At 33.2% G+C, this 20,906-nt stretch overlaps 2 protein-coding genes across 2 annotated transcripts; both read right to left on the bottom strand.

Moving 5' to 3' along the window:
* LOC123268252 (uncharacterized protein C9orf85 homolog) lies at nucleotides 1-1,670 on the bottom strand (the record flags this gene model as incomplete). Its single annotated transcript, XM_044733180.1, is given in 3 exon segments — nucleotides 1-54; nucleotides 981-1,419; nucleotides 1,530-1,670. Coding segments are annotated over 2 exon segments (484 nt in total), but the record flags the coding sequence as incomplete, so codon positions are not given.
* A 1,293-nt stretch (nucleotides 1,671-2,963) lies between these two features.
* On the bottom strand, nucleotides 2,964-8,400 carry LOC123268941 (speckle-type POZ protein-like). The gene is made up of 3 exons (XM_044734404.1): nucleotides 8,300-8,400; nucleotides 5,692-5,924; nucleotides 2,964-3,613 (listed from the first exon to the last, which is right to left on the bottom strand). The coding sequence occupies exons 1-3, from the start codon at nucleotides 8,398-8,400 to the stop codon at nucleotides 2,964-2,966; spliced, it is 984 nt and encodes a 327-aa protein (XP_044590339.1).
* Between the last annotated feature and the right edge of the window lie 12,506 nt (nucleotides 8,401-20,906).

The following is a 20,906-nucleotide window of genomic DNA, read 5'->3' as shown; positions in this document are numbered from 1 at the left end:
CTTCTTCTGGATCATCCTTGGAATCTCTCGGTTGGGCCGCATCTTTTTTGATACCTGGACAATTAAATAAATTATCAAATTACTCTAATGAATTATTTATGATAGAGAAATCAGCTTACAAGAAATGACCTTGTATCTTGTGAACTATTAACATTTTTGAAGATATAAACTCATCGAGACCTTTCATTTGAGTACCCACATCAATTTTTCATATATTTTATATATTTATATATATGTATATATGAAAAATATATCAAAAATGCATGTGGGTACTCAAATGAAAGCTCTTGATGAGTGTAACATCGGGATGAGCTTATATCTTTTAAAATATCATTAGTTGACAAGATACGATATCATTTCTTAACTATTGATATTTTCAAGAATATAAGCTCATTTCGATGTTACACTCATCAAGAGCTTTCATTTGAGTACCCACATGCATTTTGATATATTTATATGTATATATGAAAAATATATGAAAATGCATGTGGGTACTCAAATAAAAGGTCTCAATGAGTGTAACATCAGGATGAGCTTATATCTTTAAAAATGTCGATAGTTCACAAGATACAATATCTTTCCTTAACTATTAATATTTTTAAGGATATAAGCTCATCCCGATGTTACACTCATCAAGAGCTTTCATTTGAGTACCCACATGCATTTTTGATATATTTGTCATATATACATATATATAATATATATAAATATATAAAATATATGAAAAATTGATGTGGGTACTCAAATGAAAGCTCTTGATGAGTGTAACATCAGAATGAGCTTATATCTTTAAAAACGTCAATAGTTAAGAAAGTACAGTGCAATTTAACAAATGTAATTATTTAATGAAGCAAAATTTTATTTATTTATAGTTCACTATAGTGACTGGCAAGGTTGCTAGTTATTAAAAAAATCTAAAAATTTTCAGATATCAATTACTTTCAATATCACAAATTAATTTAATTTCGCAAAGTACTAACCATTTCTATTCATGTAGCGCATAAACGTCCTCCTACGCCTCTCAGGCAAGGTCTTGAGCATCAGCCTGAGTTCCCTGTCGAGCGTCAGAGGTTTATCCTCGACAGTGGGCTTGACAACCTCAGTCTTTTCCCCGCACTTGGGACAGACCTCGTGCTTACTGGCACAGGGTCCACACATGATGTGATACGCATGTTTAACGCACCTCTGCTCACACTTGCAGCAATTACTCGGAGCCTTTAACGACTTGTACTTCTTGTACTTTATCTTCCACTCGATAACTTTCTTGCACTTTTCACAGACGTTGACAACCTGGATTTTGTTTATCGCCTTTGTCGTATGTGAGGTGTCGTGCAAATTATTTTTAAATGCGTGTCTATTCTGATGCTTCTGCGGTCTCGAGCGAGCCGAATTTCCCTTTTGACAGCTCATTTTGTTTCACTACAATGAAAAACTTAATATTATTGCTGTTATATTAATAATTCAATAATAAAAATTAAATTTTTATTCCGTAAACTACTTTATCAACATAAGCCTGATAAATTACTCACCTTTTTTTTTGGAAAATATTTTTATTTAAACTTAAATAGTGATTAGTAATTTTTACAAAAAATTATAAATTTAATTTTTTTAAACAAATTAGATAAATAAATTTTAACCTTATTGACACGTGTTAACAAACTGGAAAAATAACAACTAGTAAAGTGGCGCGCGCGTGGAGAAAGTTGAAACTCACGCGACTTATGCGCCATCTGGAGATGGTAGAAATTTTTTTAAAAATATGCTATTGTCAAGAGACATCTAATTTTAATTTTTACTTTTATTAAAAAATGATATTTTAGAAAATTTTTAAGTTAAAAAAAAATTTTTTTAATGGAATAATGTTTGTTAAAAAAAATCAGAAAAAAAATAATTGAGCGGAAACATGAAAAGCTTTATAAAAGCAAGTACGTTTGACGATAAGGGACAGGCTAATGAGTTAAGCGGCGGATAATTAGACCTGGGAGGTAATAAATGTAAATATATAAAACTGGGTAAATTAAAATGTCTTGTGATAAGAGGAGGGTCAGTAACACTTGATAGGAAGATAGGAAAATAGTAAGATGGCCATATTATCGTTGTCAGCGATCCCCGAAGAGATCATTGAGATCATCAAGAGTTAGCAGTGAGTACAGGCATGGTTTAATATAAACAAGCGTATAAGTACCAAGTAGCCTGGTACTGGGGAAGCCGAAGAAGCCCCCGAGGCCTCAGACGAATCATCGTCTATGTTTTATCCTCAAAAACCAGTTATTGCCTGAAAGATTGTTAGTAAGTTCCTTTCTTCTTGATCAAGTCCGTCCACATCACTATTTTTAAAATTAAATAATTATTATTTTATTTTTTTTGCCTTTCCCCGCTGATTGTTTTATTCGATAACGATTCGCTAATGAGTGTATTGAATCGGGAATTAACGTAAACCGACTCATCTTAAGATCTGTGTCCGGATAATCTTATGATAACGGGGAGATAATTGTAAGATTTTATCTTTTTTTTTACCTTTATTATTTTCATCTTAATTTACTTGCGGTACATAATATATTATATTTATGGACGAAAAAAATACAATATAGATTTATAATTAATCCTTTGAGTTTATCCAAACTACACATTAACTATAATCGTATGTAATGTATGCTTTCTTGTTCGTAAATATATTATTTATAAATTATCCCTCGTTCATTCATTATTTTTTATTGACTTATTCAATATTTTATTCCATAAACCTTTTCAAATCTTTAATTGATAATATAAAAATTTTTTTAAATATAATTAACGTAATTTAAAAAAAAATATTTTTTACTAATTTTTTCAGCTTTTTACTCAAGTCTTGATATTTTTTCCTTTCCTTCTATTTTTGAAGATTTTTCATCTATAAATATCGAAAATTAACAATTAATAAAATTTAAAACTATTTAATTGAATCTTTAAAAAATGAAAATACTTTATGGACGTTTTTGCGCATTTTTCCGTTGATAAAAATCCGTTGAATTTTGAAATATAATCAAGCCTGGATTCAATTTTTCTTTCTCCCATTGCTTGTACTCATTTGACTGGAACACCTCAGCAGGATTGATATTAATGAATTTGATGACATAATCAGCCAATTTTTGAGAATTGCCTAACTTAGCCACGGTCAAGGTCCTCAAAGCATTCTCGGCAGACAAAAATTGGCTAAGTGATACTTCACAAATATGCTTGAGTGCTTTTACTTGATATCTCTCGGCAACTTCAAGCAAATTCTGAGCAAATTCATCCAGGTGGATCACCTGGTCTGTATAAATAAACTCCAGTAATTTAGAAAAAATATCAGCTTTAACACGTGGGATTGAAATTTCACTTATTTGGCTAGATATGTTGTCCTGGGTAAGCATTGCTGAAAATACAGAACTTCTAGCATGCAGCAAAACTTTATGTGCTTTAAATTCTCTTTCTTCGAATTTTATCACAATGTCGGAGCCTTTTTTAGTACGATACAGTTCTTTAATATCATTAGCTATCAGGCTTGTTTCAATTTTGGAAGGCAAACCATGCAGATTGGAATCAGTGTCGTAGACGAGAACCTGAAGTCCTACAGTTAAAATATCATTTTTTGCTCGACGGGCAGAAAGCGTCAACTTTCGGCCCGCTGCGCTAAACGAAAGTGCCGCTTTCTGCCTTCGTCGAGCAAAAAAATAGTATACACCCCACGGGAAGTAAATAAGAAAGCCTCAGATCACATGTTTGTCAACCTCGGCTTCGCCTCGGCCGACAATTACATGTGATCTGAGACATTTCTTACTTTACTTCCCTAGGTGTGTAATATACTATTACCAATAATTCATCTTTTAGGTCCCATAATTTTTTTTTTTCGATAAATTCCCAATAACCGTTTTGAAAACCAACCATAAATACTTTCCTCAAATCTTTAATCATTACTCTTTCATTTTTTTTATCAAGAATATAAAATGTTCCATCAACAATAAATTTTATCATTTTGTGTACCACAGGAGCTGTTTGTTTTAGTAACAACGACACCCATTTGTTATTTTCAGGATTTTCATAGTTGTTGAAATACAAATTTAACTGCCAAGTTTTTTTATTTGGACTGATCCCCGATGAGAATTCGTCCGAAAGAACAGCCCCGTAATTATCCTCATAATCCGACTTTTTGTTGAATAATTCTTCAAAATTATTTACTTTCCATTCATAGTTTAATTGTTGAACCTTTTTATTGTCGACATAACCTCGATCCATTTTTGCTGATAATTTTAATCTGTTATTATATATGGTTGAATTGAAATATTTAATATGAATAAAAATGTTTTCTCTATAATTTAATCCAAATATATGAGGAGGTATTATTTGTTTATCGCGATATTAAGAAATATTAATAATCGTAATTTTGTAAAGCGTAAACTTTGTTCTACGTCGCAGAATTGCTAACGTAAAGGACGTATACCACAGTGGAATTTCCACCTTAAAAGAGTGATGCAGCGCCACGAATAAATTTTAAATTAAATTTAAGACTAACCAATTAATTTAATTAAATTTTTTTTCCTTTATTATTCAATTTATTCAAACAAAAAATCAGAATAAAAAATGTTTGTTAATGTTGGATTATTTTGTCAATAATTTTATTATTAAAATATTTTTAAATTTATTAAAAAAAAATTTTTTTTATCTAACAAATTTAAACTTATTAATAAATAAAAAACCAAGTTATCTAAATAGAAGCAAATTAAAATTAATTAACGCTCGGATTTAAGTTGTTAATTATTTAGATAGTCGTCAGAGTATGAAGCCAGAGAGGAAATTAAATAGTTAATGTACAAACAAAAATAGACAATGCATTTAAATATCTTATCGAAGAAAGGAAATAACAAAAGTAGGAGGTGAAGAAGGTTGAGGAGGAGGAGGAGATGCAAAAAGTATAACCGTGAGTAAAAATCACTAAAGGCTAAAAGTAAAGTCTATCATTATGAATAAATGATATCGTCATTAGTGATTCTCGGTAGAGATCAGCTCCAGGACAACCAATAATTTATTCGGTAACAAGAGCTGGTGGTGTTGCCGATGAACCTGGAGGTGGAATAGGAGTAGTAGGAGGCCAAGCCCAGATCAAACCAGCGGAACAGACAAAGACAGATAAAAAGTTGAGATTGATTTTCACATTAAACTCATTTAGCTTCAATATCTATCTATCTATCCTATTTGCCGTCTGGTTATCTCTTTCTCTCTCGATCCATTGTATCAGCATAATATCCACACACCGTTCCAGGTGATTCTGATGCTGGCTCTGCTACTGCCGGGGTCATTACAGGTCGAAAGTTCGCCAGGGCACCTATAGATAGATCACCTATCAGAGACCCTCTTTCTTCTCTTCTCCCCCCTGCTCCCTTCCGTCGCGCTCTGACAGGTGAAACAATATAAAATATTCAACGAGAAGCCTTAACACGACCGACTGTCAATCTGTCAACTATTTCACCAGGTTCATTTCCCTGCTTCCGTAGCTTTTCCTCTCCGCCACGTCAAAAATCTCTCCCTGGCAATCCTGCTCTGTCACACCGCCATTACATAATAATATACCATAAATTTTCCTCTTCCTTTTTTCGTCTGGCTGGCAGACTGGAAGACTGATGCTAAACATTTAACTTTCTATTAAAGTCGTAGGTGGAGATCAGAGAAGCGAACTTGCTTCAACTAGCATCTGCTTCATCCTCAGCCTCAGCCTCAACCTCCAACCGGGATAATAACCAACGAGGTTTACTGTAACGTAGACAATAAAAGTTAGAGCCACCGGCCAGCAGACTGGTGAATGAGCAGTACTTTGAAATGCTTTTAAAATTTTAATATTGTATGTCTGACCCATATCTTCTCCATCCCCATTGCACGTTTCATACGATAACTTGTGATTCGTCTCTCCTCTTAAACAATACCATATAATATATAATAATGCATATAAAGAGAATACGAGGACGAGCTACGGTTTGACAACCAGAAAAACCAACTCTTTATATGTTATATAAATATATACCACATCTTCCACGTACGTACGTACGTGTGCCAAGCTCCAGGATTTATTCAGCTGGTTCGTGCTCGGTAACAGAGAACACCGAAATCCCCGCTTCTGGTCCTGCTTCTCATGATACACTGTCACCTGTATAGGAGATACGAGCTTTGTAAATGCAATATTTATTTTTATTTTTATTTGCTTTATCCCAAACTAAAAGGTGTATCCACAGAAGAGACTAATTTGAATGCAGAGTGACACGTCCAAATTTTCATATATATGATCAAGGGAATTGTTCGGCCGGGGAATTTTCAGCAGAGAGTTTATTTAAAAGATCATTTTTTATTTTTCTGTTGGTAAATTTAATATATTTTTTATTTATATAAAAATATTAATTAATAAACATTGTTTGCTGTTACAGAGCCAGGAGTATTTACGCTTGAAAATAAACGTCCAAGGTAATTAAATCCCAGCGCAAAAATTTGTTTTTCAATCGCTAAATCAACAGGTAAAAATACTAAAATGTTTTTACAATAATATTTATTTTTATTTTATAAATTAACTAATAACAATTTTGTTTTTTTTTTTTTTTTATTTAGAATTAAAGATAAAGGAAAATTTATCTGGGATTTGTTGGGTACATGTTACTTTAAGATTGAAGCCATGGTGAACAGGAGAATAAAGGCAGTCGATTCCTAGAAAATCGGTGAGTAAAACTAAAATACACATTAGTTAGATTTAATTGATTGTTTGTGTTTACTTCAACACGTTTTATCGTGATCTCAGCTTCTTAGAAAGCGAATACTCGCCCACCTTACCGGTGTTTGCATTTATCAGGCAGCTCCTCGCTCCTCGCGGTCCAGAATCTATTCTCTCGAGTCAGGACTCAAGTCAGTGGATATAATATAATATTATACACAACTATAGGCCTCTGTACTCTGAGGCGAGTAATTAATAGCTGCGTTTACCGAGCTGATGCAACAAATCCATTAGATTTAATCCCCGGCGTATGTCATTGGCAATTCGAGTTTCATTTTACATTTTATATTTATACCATTGCAATATTACAATACCATAAACATTTACAACTCGACAGGTACTTACAATATTAAATTCATGCTAACATCACCAATAATTATTGAAACTTTTACTTGTTCTTGATAAATTATACTATTATAAATCTAAATCTAAATTGTTGGATAGATACCCTTCTCTGATTATGATTATTGCCCGAAAGCCAGTTTCAAAACAAGGCTTTCTGAGCAACAATCAAAAGCATAAAGAGTATTCGATGGCACTTTCAAGTTGATCAGATGTCTTGAAACTTTATCCTGCAAATTAAATAAATAAATTTTATTTATAGATAAAATTAGTTAATTAAAAAAAAAAAAAAAAGAAAAACAAGCTCAGTTTCTTTGATGTCCAATGCAATGGATTAAGCATCAATAGAGTAGAGAGTAGAGAGTAAAATTTTTATTACTCGCGACAACAATAAGTGGCTTTACCCTTTCACGGTATTATTTTTTAACTTGTTCTGAAAGGGATTAAATATTAGTGAAGATTATCCGATAATATTTTTATGGGAGTTACCTCGAGTTTATATTTTATTAGACGTATGACGCGCTGCTCACAATAATAAAACCTAAAATAAAATAAACCATAAAGTGAATTGAATTTACAAATAGCTTCATCACTCTTGAGCAATTATTATTTGAATAAAATTTTAGATTGCAAATCACTTGGCTAAACTTGTTGAAACCACAAACGAGTCACTATTGAAATCCCGAAAGTTAAACAATTAACGAAGCAAATCAAAGCAAAACATAAGTAAAGTTTGGTATTTAGTTAATAGAGTGAAGTAATGAGTAAACTAAAATCACAAGTCACTAACTGTTTGTATTGTATTGCTAGACTGGGTAGCAATAGACTGATGAACTGATGGAGTGATAGTTGAAGAGGCTGATAGTTGTAAGAGGTTCGACCTCGTTGCTCCGAGTCGCGAGCGCGAATGATACCACCGAATGAAAGGGTTGAGATGCTGGGCAGCTTTCGGATGAAAGCAGTGGGGTAGTAAAGGTCTGGGGTAGGATACTTGGCTCAAGTGCTAATGGAGGGAGTTAAATATACATGTATATATCGCGGATGGAAAATGGAAAGGGCTGCCGGAGGGTATATAAGGTGGTGGAAGAGCTTGAGGGTGGGATTCGCCGGGGGATTCTGCGCGCAGATGAATTATTCTCTCTCGCGGTCGCCGCGGCAATTCGCATGTCCACGCGACCACCGGTTTACCTATACGGTGTCTGTCCATTAATTGTTCTAATCTCCGTAATTTGACAATTAGCCAGGGTCTGCAACCGTCGTAGACGGGCTAACGGAATCGCGTCAATCATTCCGCTAATGCGACCGAGTCAATGCACCCACCGACGCTCTACTCCACTCTGATGATGTCTTTCATCTCCGTTTGCTCTTTCTCTCTCTTTTCATTTATATATATTATATTATTATACATATATACGTCCTGATAAATTTCCGTCTGCTCTCCCTCGGTTTAATTCCAACACACGTCATTGGGGTTGATTGATTTGTTTTTATTAAATACACTAAATATTCATCTACATTTGCGTCAATATTTTTTAAAATTCTTACTCTAGTAAATATTATTTGGTTCAAGGATTTTTTTCTTTACTAATATTCATTTTTTTATTTTTTATAAAATATTCAAAGAAATTTATCATCCGAGAAGAGTGAACTGGTTTATGGGCCGCCCAATCTGAAACACACAAAAAAATATTATTAATATTTGTAATATAAATAAAAGTGAATTATATTTATTAACATTAAGCGCTTTGGAGCGTAAAAAGTGGTAAAAATACCGAGAGTATAGTTGTCTCGAGTTGTTGAGGGAACATTAAAAAGTACTTTACATCTCTGGTGGCAGTTTTCCTCTTTCCAAGTGCGGGCGTTGGAAAACCTAAATAAAGAGCAAAAAATAATAACGATAATTCAAGTCGCGAATAAAAAGAACCGAGAGAAGGCAATGAACGGGCCAGGGCCAGATACTGATACCAAACTGAGCAACCAGCCAACTCTGATGGAATGGAACGGGAGACCAGAGACCGAGAGATGGATAACATAACCGAATGCGAATTCGAATGCGAATAGATTTAATGCTTGAGGGACTGCCGAGCAAATGTATGTGAGTTTGTATCCATCCCGATGTGGGTCCTAGCAGAGTTTAAAGTTTAATCGAGAACCAAGGTCGCCCGGGAGCCACTGAGGAGTTGAGAGGCCACGTGAGTAATCGCAACCAGAGATCCACGTGGCAAATGCTCTGTAGAATATCCACACACCAGTTCAGTCTGTTGTCCCCTGTCTATCTGTATAATGCGTATAATGCCTGTCTGTATAATGTTGTAGCTTGAGTTTATAGCAGTGTACCTACCAAGTGTAGGCTCACGCTGTGTTCTGTTCCTGTTGATGCTCATGTAGGTGTGGGTGTAGCTGTAGGTGGAGGTGGAGGTGTAAGATAGGTTTACTAATGTACACTTGGCTCTAGTTTGAGGATCTTGAGTGTCTCGAGTACCCGAGGGATGTTGCGACACGCTCAAATCTCATCTCTCAAATCTCACAAGAGCTCACTGCTGCTTAGTATGTTGAATCGCAGTCCAGTCACCAGTCAGCACTAATGCTTGTACATATCTACAGGTATGTACTACTGTATGATGTACCGTAAGTGTTAGTCCATCGCCCAGAGGGAATATGCAACATTACATTACATTCCGGATTAACGCGTTTGATATTCTGAAAAAAAAAAAAAAAAATTGAGTTAATTAAAGAAAAATTTTTTCATTTTAAAATTTAAATTAATAGTTTAAAATTTTAAATAAAAAATCTCTCAAAGTATTAAACAATAAAAGTCAAAGTTTAAAAGTTTCAAAAACACTCAACTCTTATCTTATAATCTTTTTTAACTTTTAGTCGATCCACGGAAGATCGTATCCACATTTCCGAGCGGCATACATAACAGTTACAAAGTATTTTATTTAGTTTTTTATTGAGTATATTTGAGAATTGGGGAGCACATGTCGGTTCTCAGCTACTAGACTACTCGAATGGTCCTTATAGGGATTTTTTATGAAGATTAAATGTAAAAGTATAAAGCGGAAATAGAAAGATAAAATAAAATACCGAGAAGATAAATCGAGCGGTAGTGTAACTGGGATTGTATTTTTCGATACAAATATTTATCCTGCTACTTGGAGTTTTTTAATGTACCGTGTACCGTTTTTGCGAATATAAATGAATAGAGACAAGTGGGTAAGCGGTACAGCTAGGAAGTGAAAATAAGGAACAGAAGGGATAGGCATCATTTTCTATTTGCCTCAATATAAATACAACGGCGTATATCGTATCGTATCGGGTCGTTTCCTCGCTGAATGCCTAATGTATTTGTCCTGTAGATTCGATTCAACATTCAACATTCAACTTAAACTGCTCTGTAATATATAATAATGGTACATATGTACACTATATTATATTATATACTTATACACATGCGAGAACAAGAACAAGAGCACGAGGAGGACAGACAGCAGTTCGCTGTTTCGACATTTATTTATATGGCATTTGAATCCCATGTCGATCTGTTAATTTTTTCAACGTCTCCCGATTCGAGAATTTAAAAGTCAATGGGGTGAGGTCACGCGAGTTCGAGTTGACAGTCATTTAAATTCAGTGGTCTATTTTAACAATGATAACTGATAACAATATATCAAGTCCACAATTATCCAAATTATCCAGAGTATCATTGCACACAAATATATTATTAATATTATTATAATTAATAATAATAAAAATATTTAGAAAAATTAAAATTTTATTGTCTAAAAAAATTCTTCTTGTTCCAAAACAACTTAGATTAAAAAAAAAAATTTTTTTTTAATTTGACAAACTTTCAAGACAAGAAATTTTTCTTAGTATAAGATTTTTTTTTTTTTTCAGTGTAATAAAATAAAAAAATAGCATGTGTAAAAATGTTATTTCTTTTTCTTCAACAGAGAATATTTATTGGACAATTTGAAATAAATCCCGACGGATACGGATACGGGTGATCAGTTAATCGACTTAAAAATAAATACCATTTTATTTACACAGTAGCGTTAAATTATTTGTCGGGTTTTTGCGATAAACTTGTTAGTAAATTCCGTTAGGACAGAATGGAGCTAATAAATAAATATTTAAGCTCGGCTGAGTTTAAGCAAAAGTTAAAAAAAGGTGATGAACACACAAAAGAATTTTGTCAAAGTGTTGAAGGAGGAAATAAGCAAAAATGTAAATATATTGAGAGATTTAGTGAATTTCATATGCAATATAGGGTTATTGAGGAATGTTATCGTCATAGTTGAAGGTAACGGAATATCCCAGACATTTCTGACAGTAGCTACTCCCCCTGTATGCATAAGTATAAATGCGATAACATACATAGGTGTATACATCTACATCACTGCAGCAGTCTCATTGGATTTAGTTGCCTGTTTGTGAGCATGAATACACTCGACGTACATGAAATTGTTTTGGGAGTGCGTGTTTCGCTAATTCTAATAACAGCGGCAAAACACATTCTCCACTCGGCTCAGTCTTTGGGCACATATATGTCATATATGTAGTACACGAAGTATGTATTTTATAGAATATCTTGTTAAGGTATACGCTGATGATGGATGTTTCAGGAGATTTAGTGATATATAAGTGCGCTCTCACACATGTGTGCTGAACCAACACACTCATTTCGACTACAATCCACTGTACGCTCCTATATTATCTCGAGAATAATGAGCATATGTTGGCGTTGTTCAACTCAAAGTATATACGCGCCAATGTGGATTTTAATTAATAGCCTTTCTCTCTATTATTTCTTATGGCATATCAAACCAAAAAAATTCTATCTTGTCTTCATTATATTGCCTTTTTTTGGCCATTAAACGTCTTTGTTGTCAACAATCAACCGACAAATCTTTCTCTTTTTGTATTAATATTCTTAACTGTACATTTAAGCAAATACTCTCAGTGAAATTAAAAATTTTTATTAAATATTATCAAGGATTATAATAAATCAAAAACTAAGAAAGATGAAGTAGAAATAAATAAAATTTTAAAAAATGATCTGCCAAAAAAATAAACCAAGATAAATGAATATATTATTTTAGAATAAAATCTATTTTTTATAAACGTCATGACAAGCAGAAACAGATGAAAGGAAAGCAGATATAAGAGAAGTATCATAGGTATGATATATATACAACACCGGGGATGATATTTTAATTGGGTAGTATTATCGGATCACCGCGTTATGTAGCAGCAGTTTAGTGGAGTATAGGTGACATAAAGGAGTTGAGGACCAGCCACTGTTGTAATATGTAGTACATGCATTAGCATACGCGTGTCTTGGTATGTTCCTGTCAGCCACATCTTTATCCTTAGATTATCCTTCGGGCACGAGCTCACATCACAATACCGAATGAACAGGTGGTTATATACTTCCCAACACACGGGGTTGTTTGACATTCTTATTCTTGTCCTCATTTTTATGTATATTTTTATTACATCTCTCCATAAAATGCATCCTTGCACATCTAGAGTCGAGATTAATAACATTTTGATTAACCCGTTAAAAAATTTAAATAATTACCCGATCTAATCTTGAGCTCGGGGGCTTAAAGCTTGCCAAGGTGATAGACTGATAAGAATAATTAATCTTGAGTCCAGCGAACGAGTTTAACACAACTTATTTATCGTATAGAGTCTGGAGTTACAAATAGTAGGTACCTTTGAGAATAATGAAGGCTAACGATATCTGCTGGAGGATCAATAGAAGTTAAGCCAAGGCGGAACTTGTATGATTAGACGTACGCAACTTTTATTTGTCTATATATCTGTTTTGTGATCTTTTATGAGCAACTAACGAAGAAATAAACAGATTGCCTTCGTTAATATTATATTAGTATCTTGCATTGATCTTAGATGCTTCAACAATAATTAAAGTAATAATAATTTATAGAAAAGTATCGATTATAAATTTGCTAATTAATTTTTAATTTATTTAAAAAAAAAAAAACTTCTGGGTTCTAATTACTCTATTTCTTAAATTCTGGGAAAAAACAAGGCGAGGATTTAATGCCAGCAATTATACTGTTGAGTCAATGGTTTAATTGTTATATTACATTATTATCTGACAAGAAGCGTCATTAAAACGAATGCAGAATGATAATAACAAGAATAACAAAACGAATAAGAATAAGAAAGATAAATTTGATGAGCAGTGAGCACGTACCTGCTACAAAACGCTCACCGGTGGGTTCTGAGTAGTCTACTCGGTTTCTAATCCCCAATAATTCTCAGCTAAGTGTATTATACTGTACTATATAATGTTATATATATATATATATGACAGCGGAGAGCAAAACTGAGGCTGATTCCGTCAAAAGTTTAATGAAAGGATCTGGGGAATAAAGGATAAAAGAGAAAGCATAACTGGGTCCGACACGATTAGTTGTTTTTTTAGCGATTAAGGGAAAAAGAGGACACAAAATTAGATTCTTACGCTTGGAGATCCTTGGCCCCCTTATTCTAACGACTCTCAAGATACAAACGCTTTAGTTTGTAAAGTCTTCCTCTTCCTCTTCCTCATCATCATCCTCCCCCGAGCACTCGAATCTGCTCTCTACTTATTCGACTCTTTACTTCTATACTCTCTTACTCTATTTTTCTTTATTCTACTTTATACTCCTCTTTCACTGGAAAACCACTCGAACAATAATTTCTCGAGTGTCTGATTAAAAATAAAAAAAAAAAAAAAATCCGATTTCAATGACTGGGAATTTAAATTTATAATTCAACATTTTTATTATCTATTATTCATTTTAAAATTATAAATTTAAATTAAATATAAAGCAAACTGCTTAAATGATTATTATAAGTTGTTAATTTTTTTTTGCTATGATAAAAATAATAATGATAATAGTGTAGAGTAGTGGTGATGTAATTGCGGTGGAAACGACAAGTTTTATAATGCTGGGTGGGTAGTCATTCGTTAGGTATTTTAGAGCGCGAAAACCCTGACAAAATGTTTCTCGCTCTCGTACACCGAGTAAGTATCGTCTAGAGCACAGTAGCGATGGTTAGCTATATGCGTATGCTGTTCACTTGTACATTTAAACGGCACGTCTACATTTTCAACCGGTTGCCAAGTGAAGTGGTATCGTTACCGGCTGACGTGATGCATAAATACTACATACACTCTGTTTCACGCAGGAATACCAAGGAAAACTCAACTCAACGTCGACACCCCAAGGATACCTATCGAGATAAATGCAATAAAGAATCCACTAAAAAAATTATTCTATAAAAATAAATATAATGATGATAATAATAATAGTAATACAAGCTAGTACGGTGGAGAAAAAAATTCCTAAGCGAGGTGTTTCCCAAGACACCGCATCTGTCTCCTAAGCACATTTCTTTCAGCTCAACAAGCTAAAACTTTTCAACCGAGATGACAGCTATTTTATCACTTTAACACTTTAACACTTTTGACTTGAACTATTTGATGACTTTATACATGTATAATATATTAACCGGTGAATTTTCTTGTACATATTAGGGTGCATTGAAAAATTGACAAATATTTTCTTTTTCAATAATTTAAAAATTTTTTTTAATTTTAAAAAATAACTTGCGAAATATTATTTGTCAATGTAGTGTAATGTTATTTTAATCCCATTCATCAGATGATGGATATTACACTTTATTTGACTTATGTGCAGTAGCAAGACCTCTTTGATTGAAATAAATAAAAATAAAAATAGTTGCGAGTGCTGATTGAAAGAGACGTGTAAATATTTATTGAAATTATAAAATAGAGAGTTAATATTTGTAATTGAAATGCTATTTGAAAGTTGACATAATAATAATTAAGAAAATGAGAATAAGAAGATCGAGTTACAAGTTTTCTCGACTACCGTTCGTTTGGTTTTACTCACTCGATGCTTTGATATTGATGGACGGCCAGGCAAAAGGAATAATCGAATATATTACCATTATCATTGTTATTATTGCTGGTGGATCGTGTGAGGCGGTTTGTAGATGCAAAGGATGCAGAGGATGTTGAGTAGGCTGTAGACTGAGGACCGGGGGGATAATATAAATAAAAATAAAAGAAGGTGGAAAGAGGAAGAAGTTGAGAGAAAAGATGAGAGTGTAAAAATTTAGTAGGGGCCTGCATGGTGGAGGATGGAGGAAGCAGCTCGAGTTATTCTCGGTGATGCAGCAGAAATCAGAGTCGGGTTCCATTATCTGTGAGAAATAATCGGGAAAGCACGTAGGCGTAGTCTTACGCCGGTTTAAATGAGATTTACAATAACTAAGCAAGAAACTCCGGCAGGATGCGATCAACCACCAAAGCGGAAACCTTTTTTTGTCGGTCAAGGTTTTTAAATTAACACTGACGTTTTACTTTTTTACTCGGAATCCACAATTTGATTACGCGCGCTTCTTTTTTATTTACTTTTATTTTATCTAACTAACTGTTAAGGGAGATAACGCCGGTGATACCTTACTCTGCTTTGATTAATAGATTACACCACCAGCAATTTCTGGGGAACGGATTTTAATTATAAATTTGACAACAGATCTTTTTATTTTTATTTTATTGATTCGCGGAATAAATTTGTGAGTCCTTGACAAGGTTATAAAAAATTTCTAAGATTGTTTTACAGCTGGCAGTTGAATAGAACAAGCTAATAATTATTGTTTAAAAAAAAAAATGATCATTATTGGGATTACGAAAACGAAAATCAGCTCGACTGAATTAACAAAAAAATAAATGAAATGAAATTGATAAAAAAGAATATAGAGTTGAGTACGTTTTATTGGTTATTTAAAATTAAATGTTAGTTCAAGTGGTGTGTAAGTAATATCGAGACTATTGACTAAACGCATTTTACGTATGGTAGACACGTCCGTAAGCGATAGCACGAAATCGATATGAATAAAAAAAAAAACTGTATATGAAATAAAATAAAACAATTATCTTGGCATTGTTAATCGCCAGCAGACTTGTTAGACTTTGAAATAAAACAAAACTGCCATATGGAATCGTATTTGATATTTTTATTATAACAGTTCACGTAGCAAGTCTTCTCTCAAAGAATTTGAATATTTATCAATATTTTAATTGCGATCGGTATAAAAAAATAATTTAACAAAATAAATTTTTAAAGATGCTGTTTATTTATTTGCTGTTGGTTATTATTTATATTTTTATATAATTATAAAATTAAATAACGTTAGTTTGCTCAACAAACGATTGCAGCATCAAGTAATCTATCAATCACTTAAAAACTCGATGGTTGATATCGCAATATCAATATTTACTGAATCGACGATCGCTCAGGAACACATATATCTATATATATATATTGTATCGGCTGATAAGTAAATAACCGCGACTGAAAAATATCTGTAATTAATAAATTAAATGAACTAACAAAAATGGTTACCTTTATCTGGCGAGTTATGCAAGAGGTGAATTTTTTGAAATATTAAATATTAAATTAACTGCAAATAGAATTTTTACACAGACCAAAAATTTAGTTTCTTTTTTTGTTGAAGAAATTTAAATATAGTCAGATGAAAATACATCTATGATATTTCTCGTTTTGATTGAATCGAATGGTAGAGTGTGTTGGGCAAATATTGAATCGTGGTTAATCCTGTCTGGTCTCTACTCGCGATATCCAACAACTAAATTCCTCTTATAATTGTCAATTTTATATGCTGTTTTCAATTTATACTACTCTAGTTTGTTCATATCGTTGAAAATTTGATAAATTACTCATTTTATTTTTAAAAATTTTACTGAAAACATAAATTCAAATTAAATTAAATTTTTTTTTCTACCACTGTAGCATGGATAGCCTTGAGAAGAGTTGTAAGCAGGCGTTAGAAGTATTATTATATCTTATATTGCATTTATATTGCTCCAACTGTTGGAGTTTAGTTAGCAGGTTCCAGGGTAAAAAGAGCGCCAGAAGGAATGGAACCAGTTGCAAATTAATGCTCAGAAGCGATTCCGGGAACGCAATCGCAATATCCAACTACCAACCAAGCTGGTAATATCTAGGGAAAAGCATAAATATTATTCCAGCAAACTATTAGCGCAAGAAGTAGAAGAGAAAACTCATGAGACTCTCGAAGAATTCACAGGCTAGAGGTGTCATCGACGAGGTTTTCTAGCAACTCGTCTGATAAACTTGTTATTCACTTATACTTTATCTTTGCATAATACTTAAACAGCTGGCTGGTAATTAATGTTTCAATTAGAATCGTTAATTATTGTATTAATAATAATATTCGTATTGAAATCGTTCCTCACATGTCAATTATTTGCTTTTTATATTTAATTCTCCCAGATTAGCAACTTTATTCTAATCAGGCTGAATATTGGGCAACGATAAAAATATTTCATCCAAAAAAACACATTCGTTCTAAATATATATCGTCGATCTGTATCTGGATCTATCTATATCGTGTGAGTTTAGTTGTTAGCGTCGTGTGATGTTAACTATCTATCAGTTATGTAGAAGAAACTCGTTTGGTACGCCGACGGCGACGTCCAAGTGCGAATTCCATCCATGGTCCTTTTATTCCACCTTCCACCTTATTCCACGGCTCCAACTTGAACTTATATTCAACTTCTCAGTCTCGGTCTAACTCTCAGTCGACATTCTCTTGCCCGAGGCCTAGCATCAGACTCCTGGTAGCTCCCATTCTTCCTAGTCCTGCTAGTCCAAACCTGAATAGCAATAGCGGGAAAGTAAACAGGCTTCCAGCTCCCAGAACAGGATCATATCTGAATTTAAATCGGAATCGAGCCCACGGGGCTAAACTTCCTTAATAAAACCTTCGCGAGTCAATAGTCCTGTCTTTCGTTCTTCAAAATGAAATAGAGAAAATATTTAGCCATGAAAAATACTACCGTGGAGAGAAAAAAAGATCGGATATTGAGAGTAGTGTAAAGATAGCCGTAAGATATTTAAAATGCCTCGGGAATCCTTGTCCTCGGAGTTTCATCGTTTTGTATCTCGGTTGGGTTGTAGGTTGTTATGTTATATTTTGCTCTAAGATTGCACGAGTAGAGTTTAAGTTAGTGTATATAAATGATGAGATGAGGATACACGGGTAAATACAAGTCATGCTCCAACCGTACATTCTTTGTGTGCAGAGGTTCTCTACATCACAATATTTTCAGGAGTTATTGCTTATAAATATAAACATTTTTTACTACGTTAACTCGACTCTATTTACCTCAAAACATTTTTATACACGTCAATTTATTTCCCCTTTAAATCTCCCGTCGATGCAAACACTCTTATCTCATCTGTTTACTCGGAAAAAAATTATAATGACTTTTTCATTGAGATTAACTGTGAGTTGGGCTCGATCCTTGGACTTCTTGGTTAATTTGAAACGACGCTAAGTCTTGGGTAAAGATAGAGTGACCCAATTGGGTACAAACTGTGACATTAAATATTTAATAATTTATAAAAAAGTTTTTAGGAAACAAAGAGGGGATTTATGATTCATAGGGGAAGAAAAGAATAAAGGAAAAAAAATATGTAAATTTGGTCTTATAAATGTTACTTTAAAAAATAATTAATAACCATAATGGGAGTTTATATTAAATGAATAATTTATCTGGAAGAGGATGTTCCGTGGTTGAGATATTTATATGAATATATATAAATATATATTAGGTAGGGAAGCGAATGAAGTGGGGGAGGGCTGTACTTGTAAGTATGATAGGTTGTGAACGAAAGCTCAAAGGCAATGCAACTTTTCCAGTACCATGATGGCAAAAGGACCTCTCGAGACGACTTGTAGTAAATTGACCCAGTTTAATGATCTCTTCTCTTCCTTTAACATCTTCTTCTGCTTCTTTTCCTCTTCCTGTTCCTTTTTCTTCTTCACTATCGGCTCTCAACTCAAACTGCGATGCTACATCCAGCATCCAGCATCCAGCATCCTCCATACCAGGAAAATTTATTCTGGTACGCTTTTATTACCTCAACATTTCAGCAGAGCTTAAGGCCAAGGGTTTACCAGTGAATTGTCAAAGAAAATAATGTATATAAAAGACCATTGAAAAATGATTGAAAACTTTTGCATTACGATTGACTGCTTTTTAAATATTTCTCTCCGGTTTTTTGCCTCCAATTTTTTCCCTATTTTGTCGCACTTTTTATCATCCTTTTTCAAATACTAACTTTTCCGCGCATTCAAATATCAATTTAATGACTACAACTATTCCACCGTCGCCATTTTATTTTATTTATTTATTTTTTTAATTTAATTAATTTTCCGTTTTCATGTTTCGATATTGTTTTTATTTACAGCTTCATTTAGTTATAGTTAATCAATGGCTAAATTTAATCTCATTAAAACTACAGCTAAATTCTGAATTGCGCGTCTATTAAATTCAACATTATATTATTTTAATTATCTTCGGTAAGTTTGTTTTCCAGTAACGAATATTCCGACGTTAATTACATAACGTTAAATATTCAAACAATTTGTTTGGTAAAATTTAAAACAATATCTCGAGCTCTTATTGTTTTCCATCTGTATTGTTAAAACTTTCTAAATTGAGAAAAAAAGAAATAATAAAATAAAGTAATCGTCGAATGAATCGTTATGATAAAAAACTCTGCTACAACATATACTTTTTAATCTTCTATATTACATCTCCAATCAAGAGTCAATCCTTTTTTCTCAGTTTGTTTGTATTTTTTATAAATATTTTTATTTATTTTCCCGTTTATCAAGTTTTCACGTGAATGAGTCGACGCAGCCTGTCAAATGTATGTAAAATATTGGCACATCTCGGGAAAAAGCTCTTTAAAAAGCCTTCAATTTCATCTCTCGGCTCTCGGCATTCGGCATTCGGTTGGTGAACGGAAAAACGTAAAAGAGCAAGTAAAGGAAAAAAATTATAAATAAAAGTATTTGAATTTAAAATAAAGATCTGGTATAAAATCTGGCAGATGAAAAAAAAATAAAACCCAGTCAATTATAAATTGATTATTAGATTTACGTAATGTAAATTACTCGAGTACATAAAGCTTTAAATTTAATAGTCTGTACCAGCAGATAATCCGATATTTTTAAAAATTCTTCAATTGAAATTTATTATCATTCACCCTAAACTAATCTCTCTCTTTATGTTGCGTTTTTTGTGACATTCCCCTTTCCCCTCTGGTATTCTCGTCATCTGTCCTCACACATGTACACACACTCGCCATTTATAGATCTGCACGTATAGTACGGTATGTATAGGCACGGTTTTCCATCTTGGTCATCATCAGGATAGGAACCCTCATCTCCGTTCTACACGTGGATCCTCGGCGCTGGTTTCCGTTTCACCCGTTCTCTCTTCTCCCCTTGTCCTTCTTTTAGTCCTTGCCCAGCTACATCAAGCTGCGGGCTCCACACCCGATCATACCCTACCGATACAATCGATCGTGGTTTCCCTCTTTACTTTACAAACGACTCGTTTCATTCCTCTTATATTTAGTTTATTTTATCTGAAAGTTATTTTTAGTTTTTTTAAACACACCCTTTCATTAACCAACACTTTTTTTTACAACTTCCAACATATGTGTGTCACCGAAAGTCATCTCTCAATATTTATCTTTTTTGACACATTGAATAATGTTAATATTAACAATTCTGCCGATAAAAAAGTATCTTAAATATTTTAATCAATTAACAAAGTGGCAAAGAGTCTCAATTTAAATTTACGAAAATGAGTTGCTAAATAGCTTGTACCTAAATCCCGTAA

Source organism: Cotesia glomerata, linkage group LG7 (genome assembly GCF_020080835.1).
Source record: "Cotesia glomerata isolate CgM1 linkage group LG7, MPM_Cglom_v2.3, whole genome shotgun sequence".
Taxonomy (NCBI): domain Eukaryota; kingdom Metazoa; phylum Arthropoda; class Insecta; order Hymenoptera; family Braconidae; genus Cotesia; species Cotesia glomerata.
This window is presented reverse-complemented; position numbering and strand designations above follow the sequence as displayed.

Excerpts from the sequence above, each read along its gene's own strand:
- LOC123268941 (XM_044734404.1), bottom strand. The coding sequence starts at position 8,400 with ATGATTGACGCGATTCCGTTAGCCCGTCTACGACGGTTGCAGACCCTG. Across the intron at positions 5,925-8,299 it reads AATGGACAGACACCGTATAG|AGGAGAGACGAATCACAAGT; the intron begins GTAAACCGGTGG and ends GTATTGTTTAAG. Across the intron at positions 3,614-5,691 it reads GCAGATGCTAGTTGAAGCAA|CAAAAAATGATATTTTAACT; the intron begins GTTCGCTTCTCT and ends CTGCCCGTCGAG.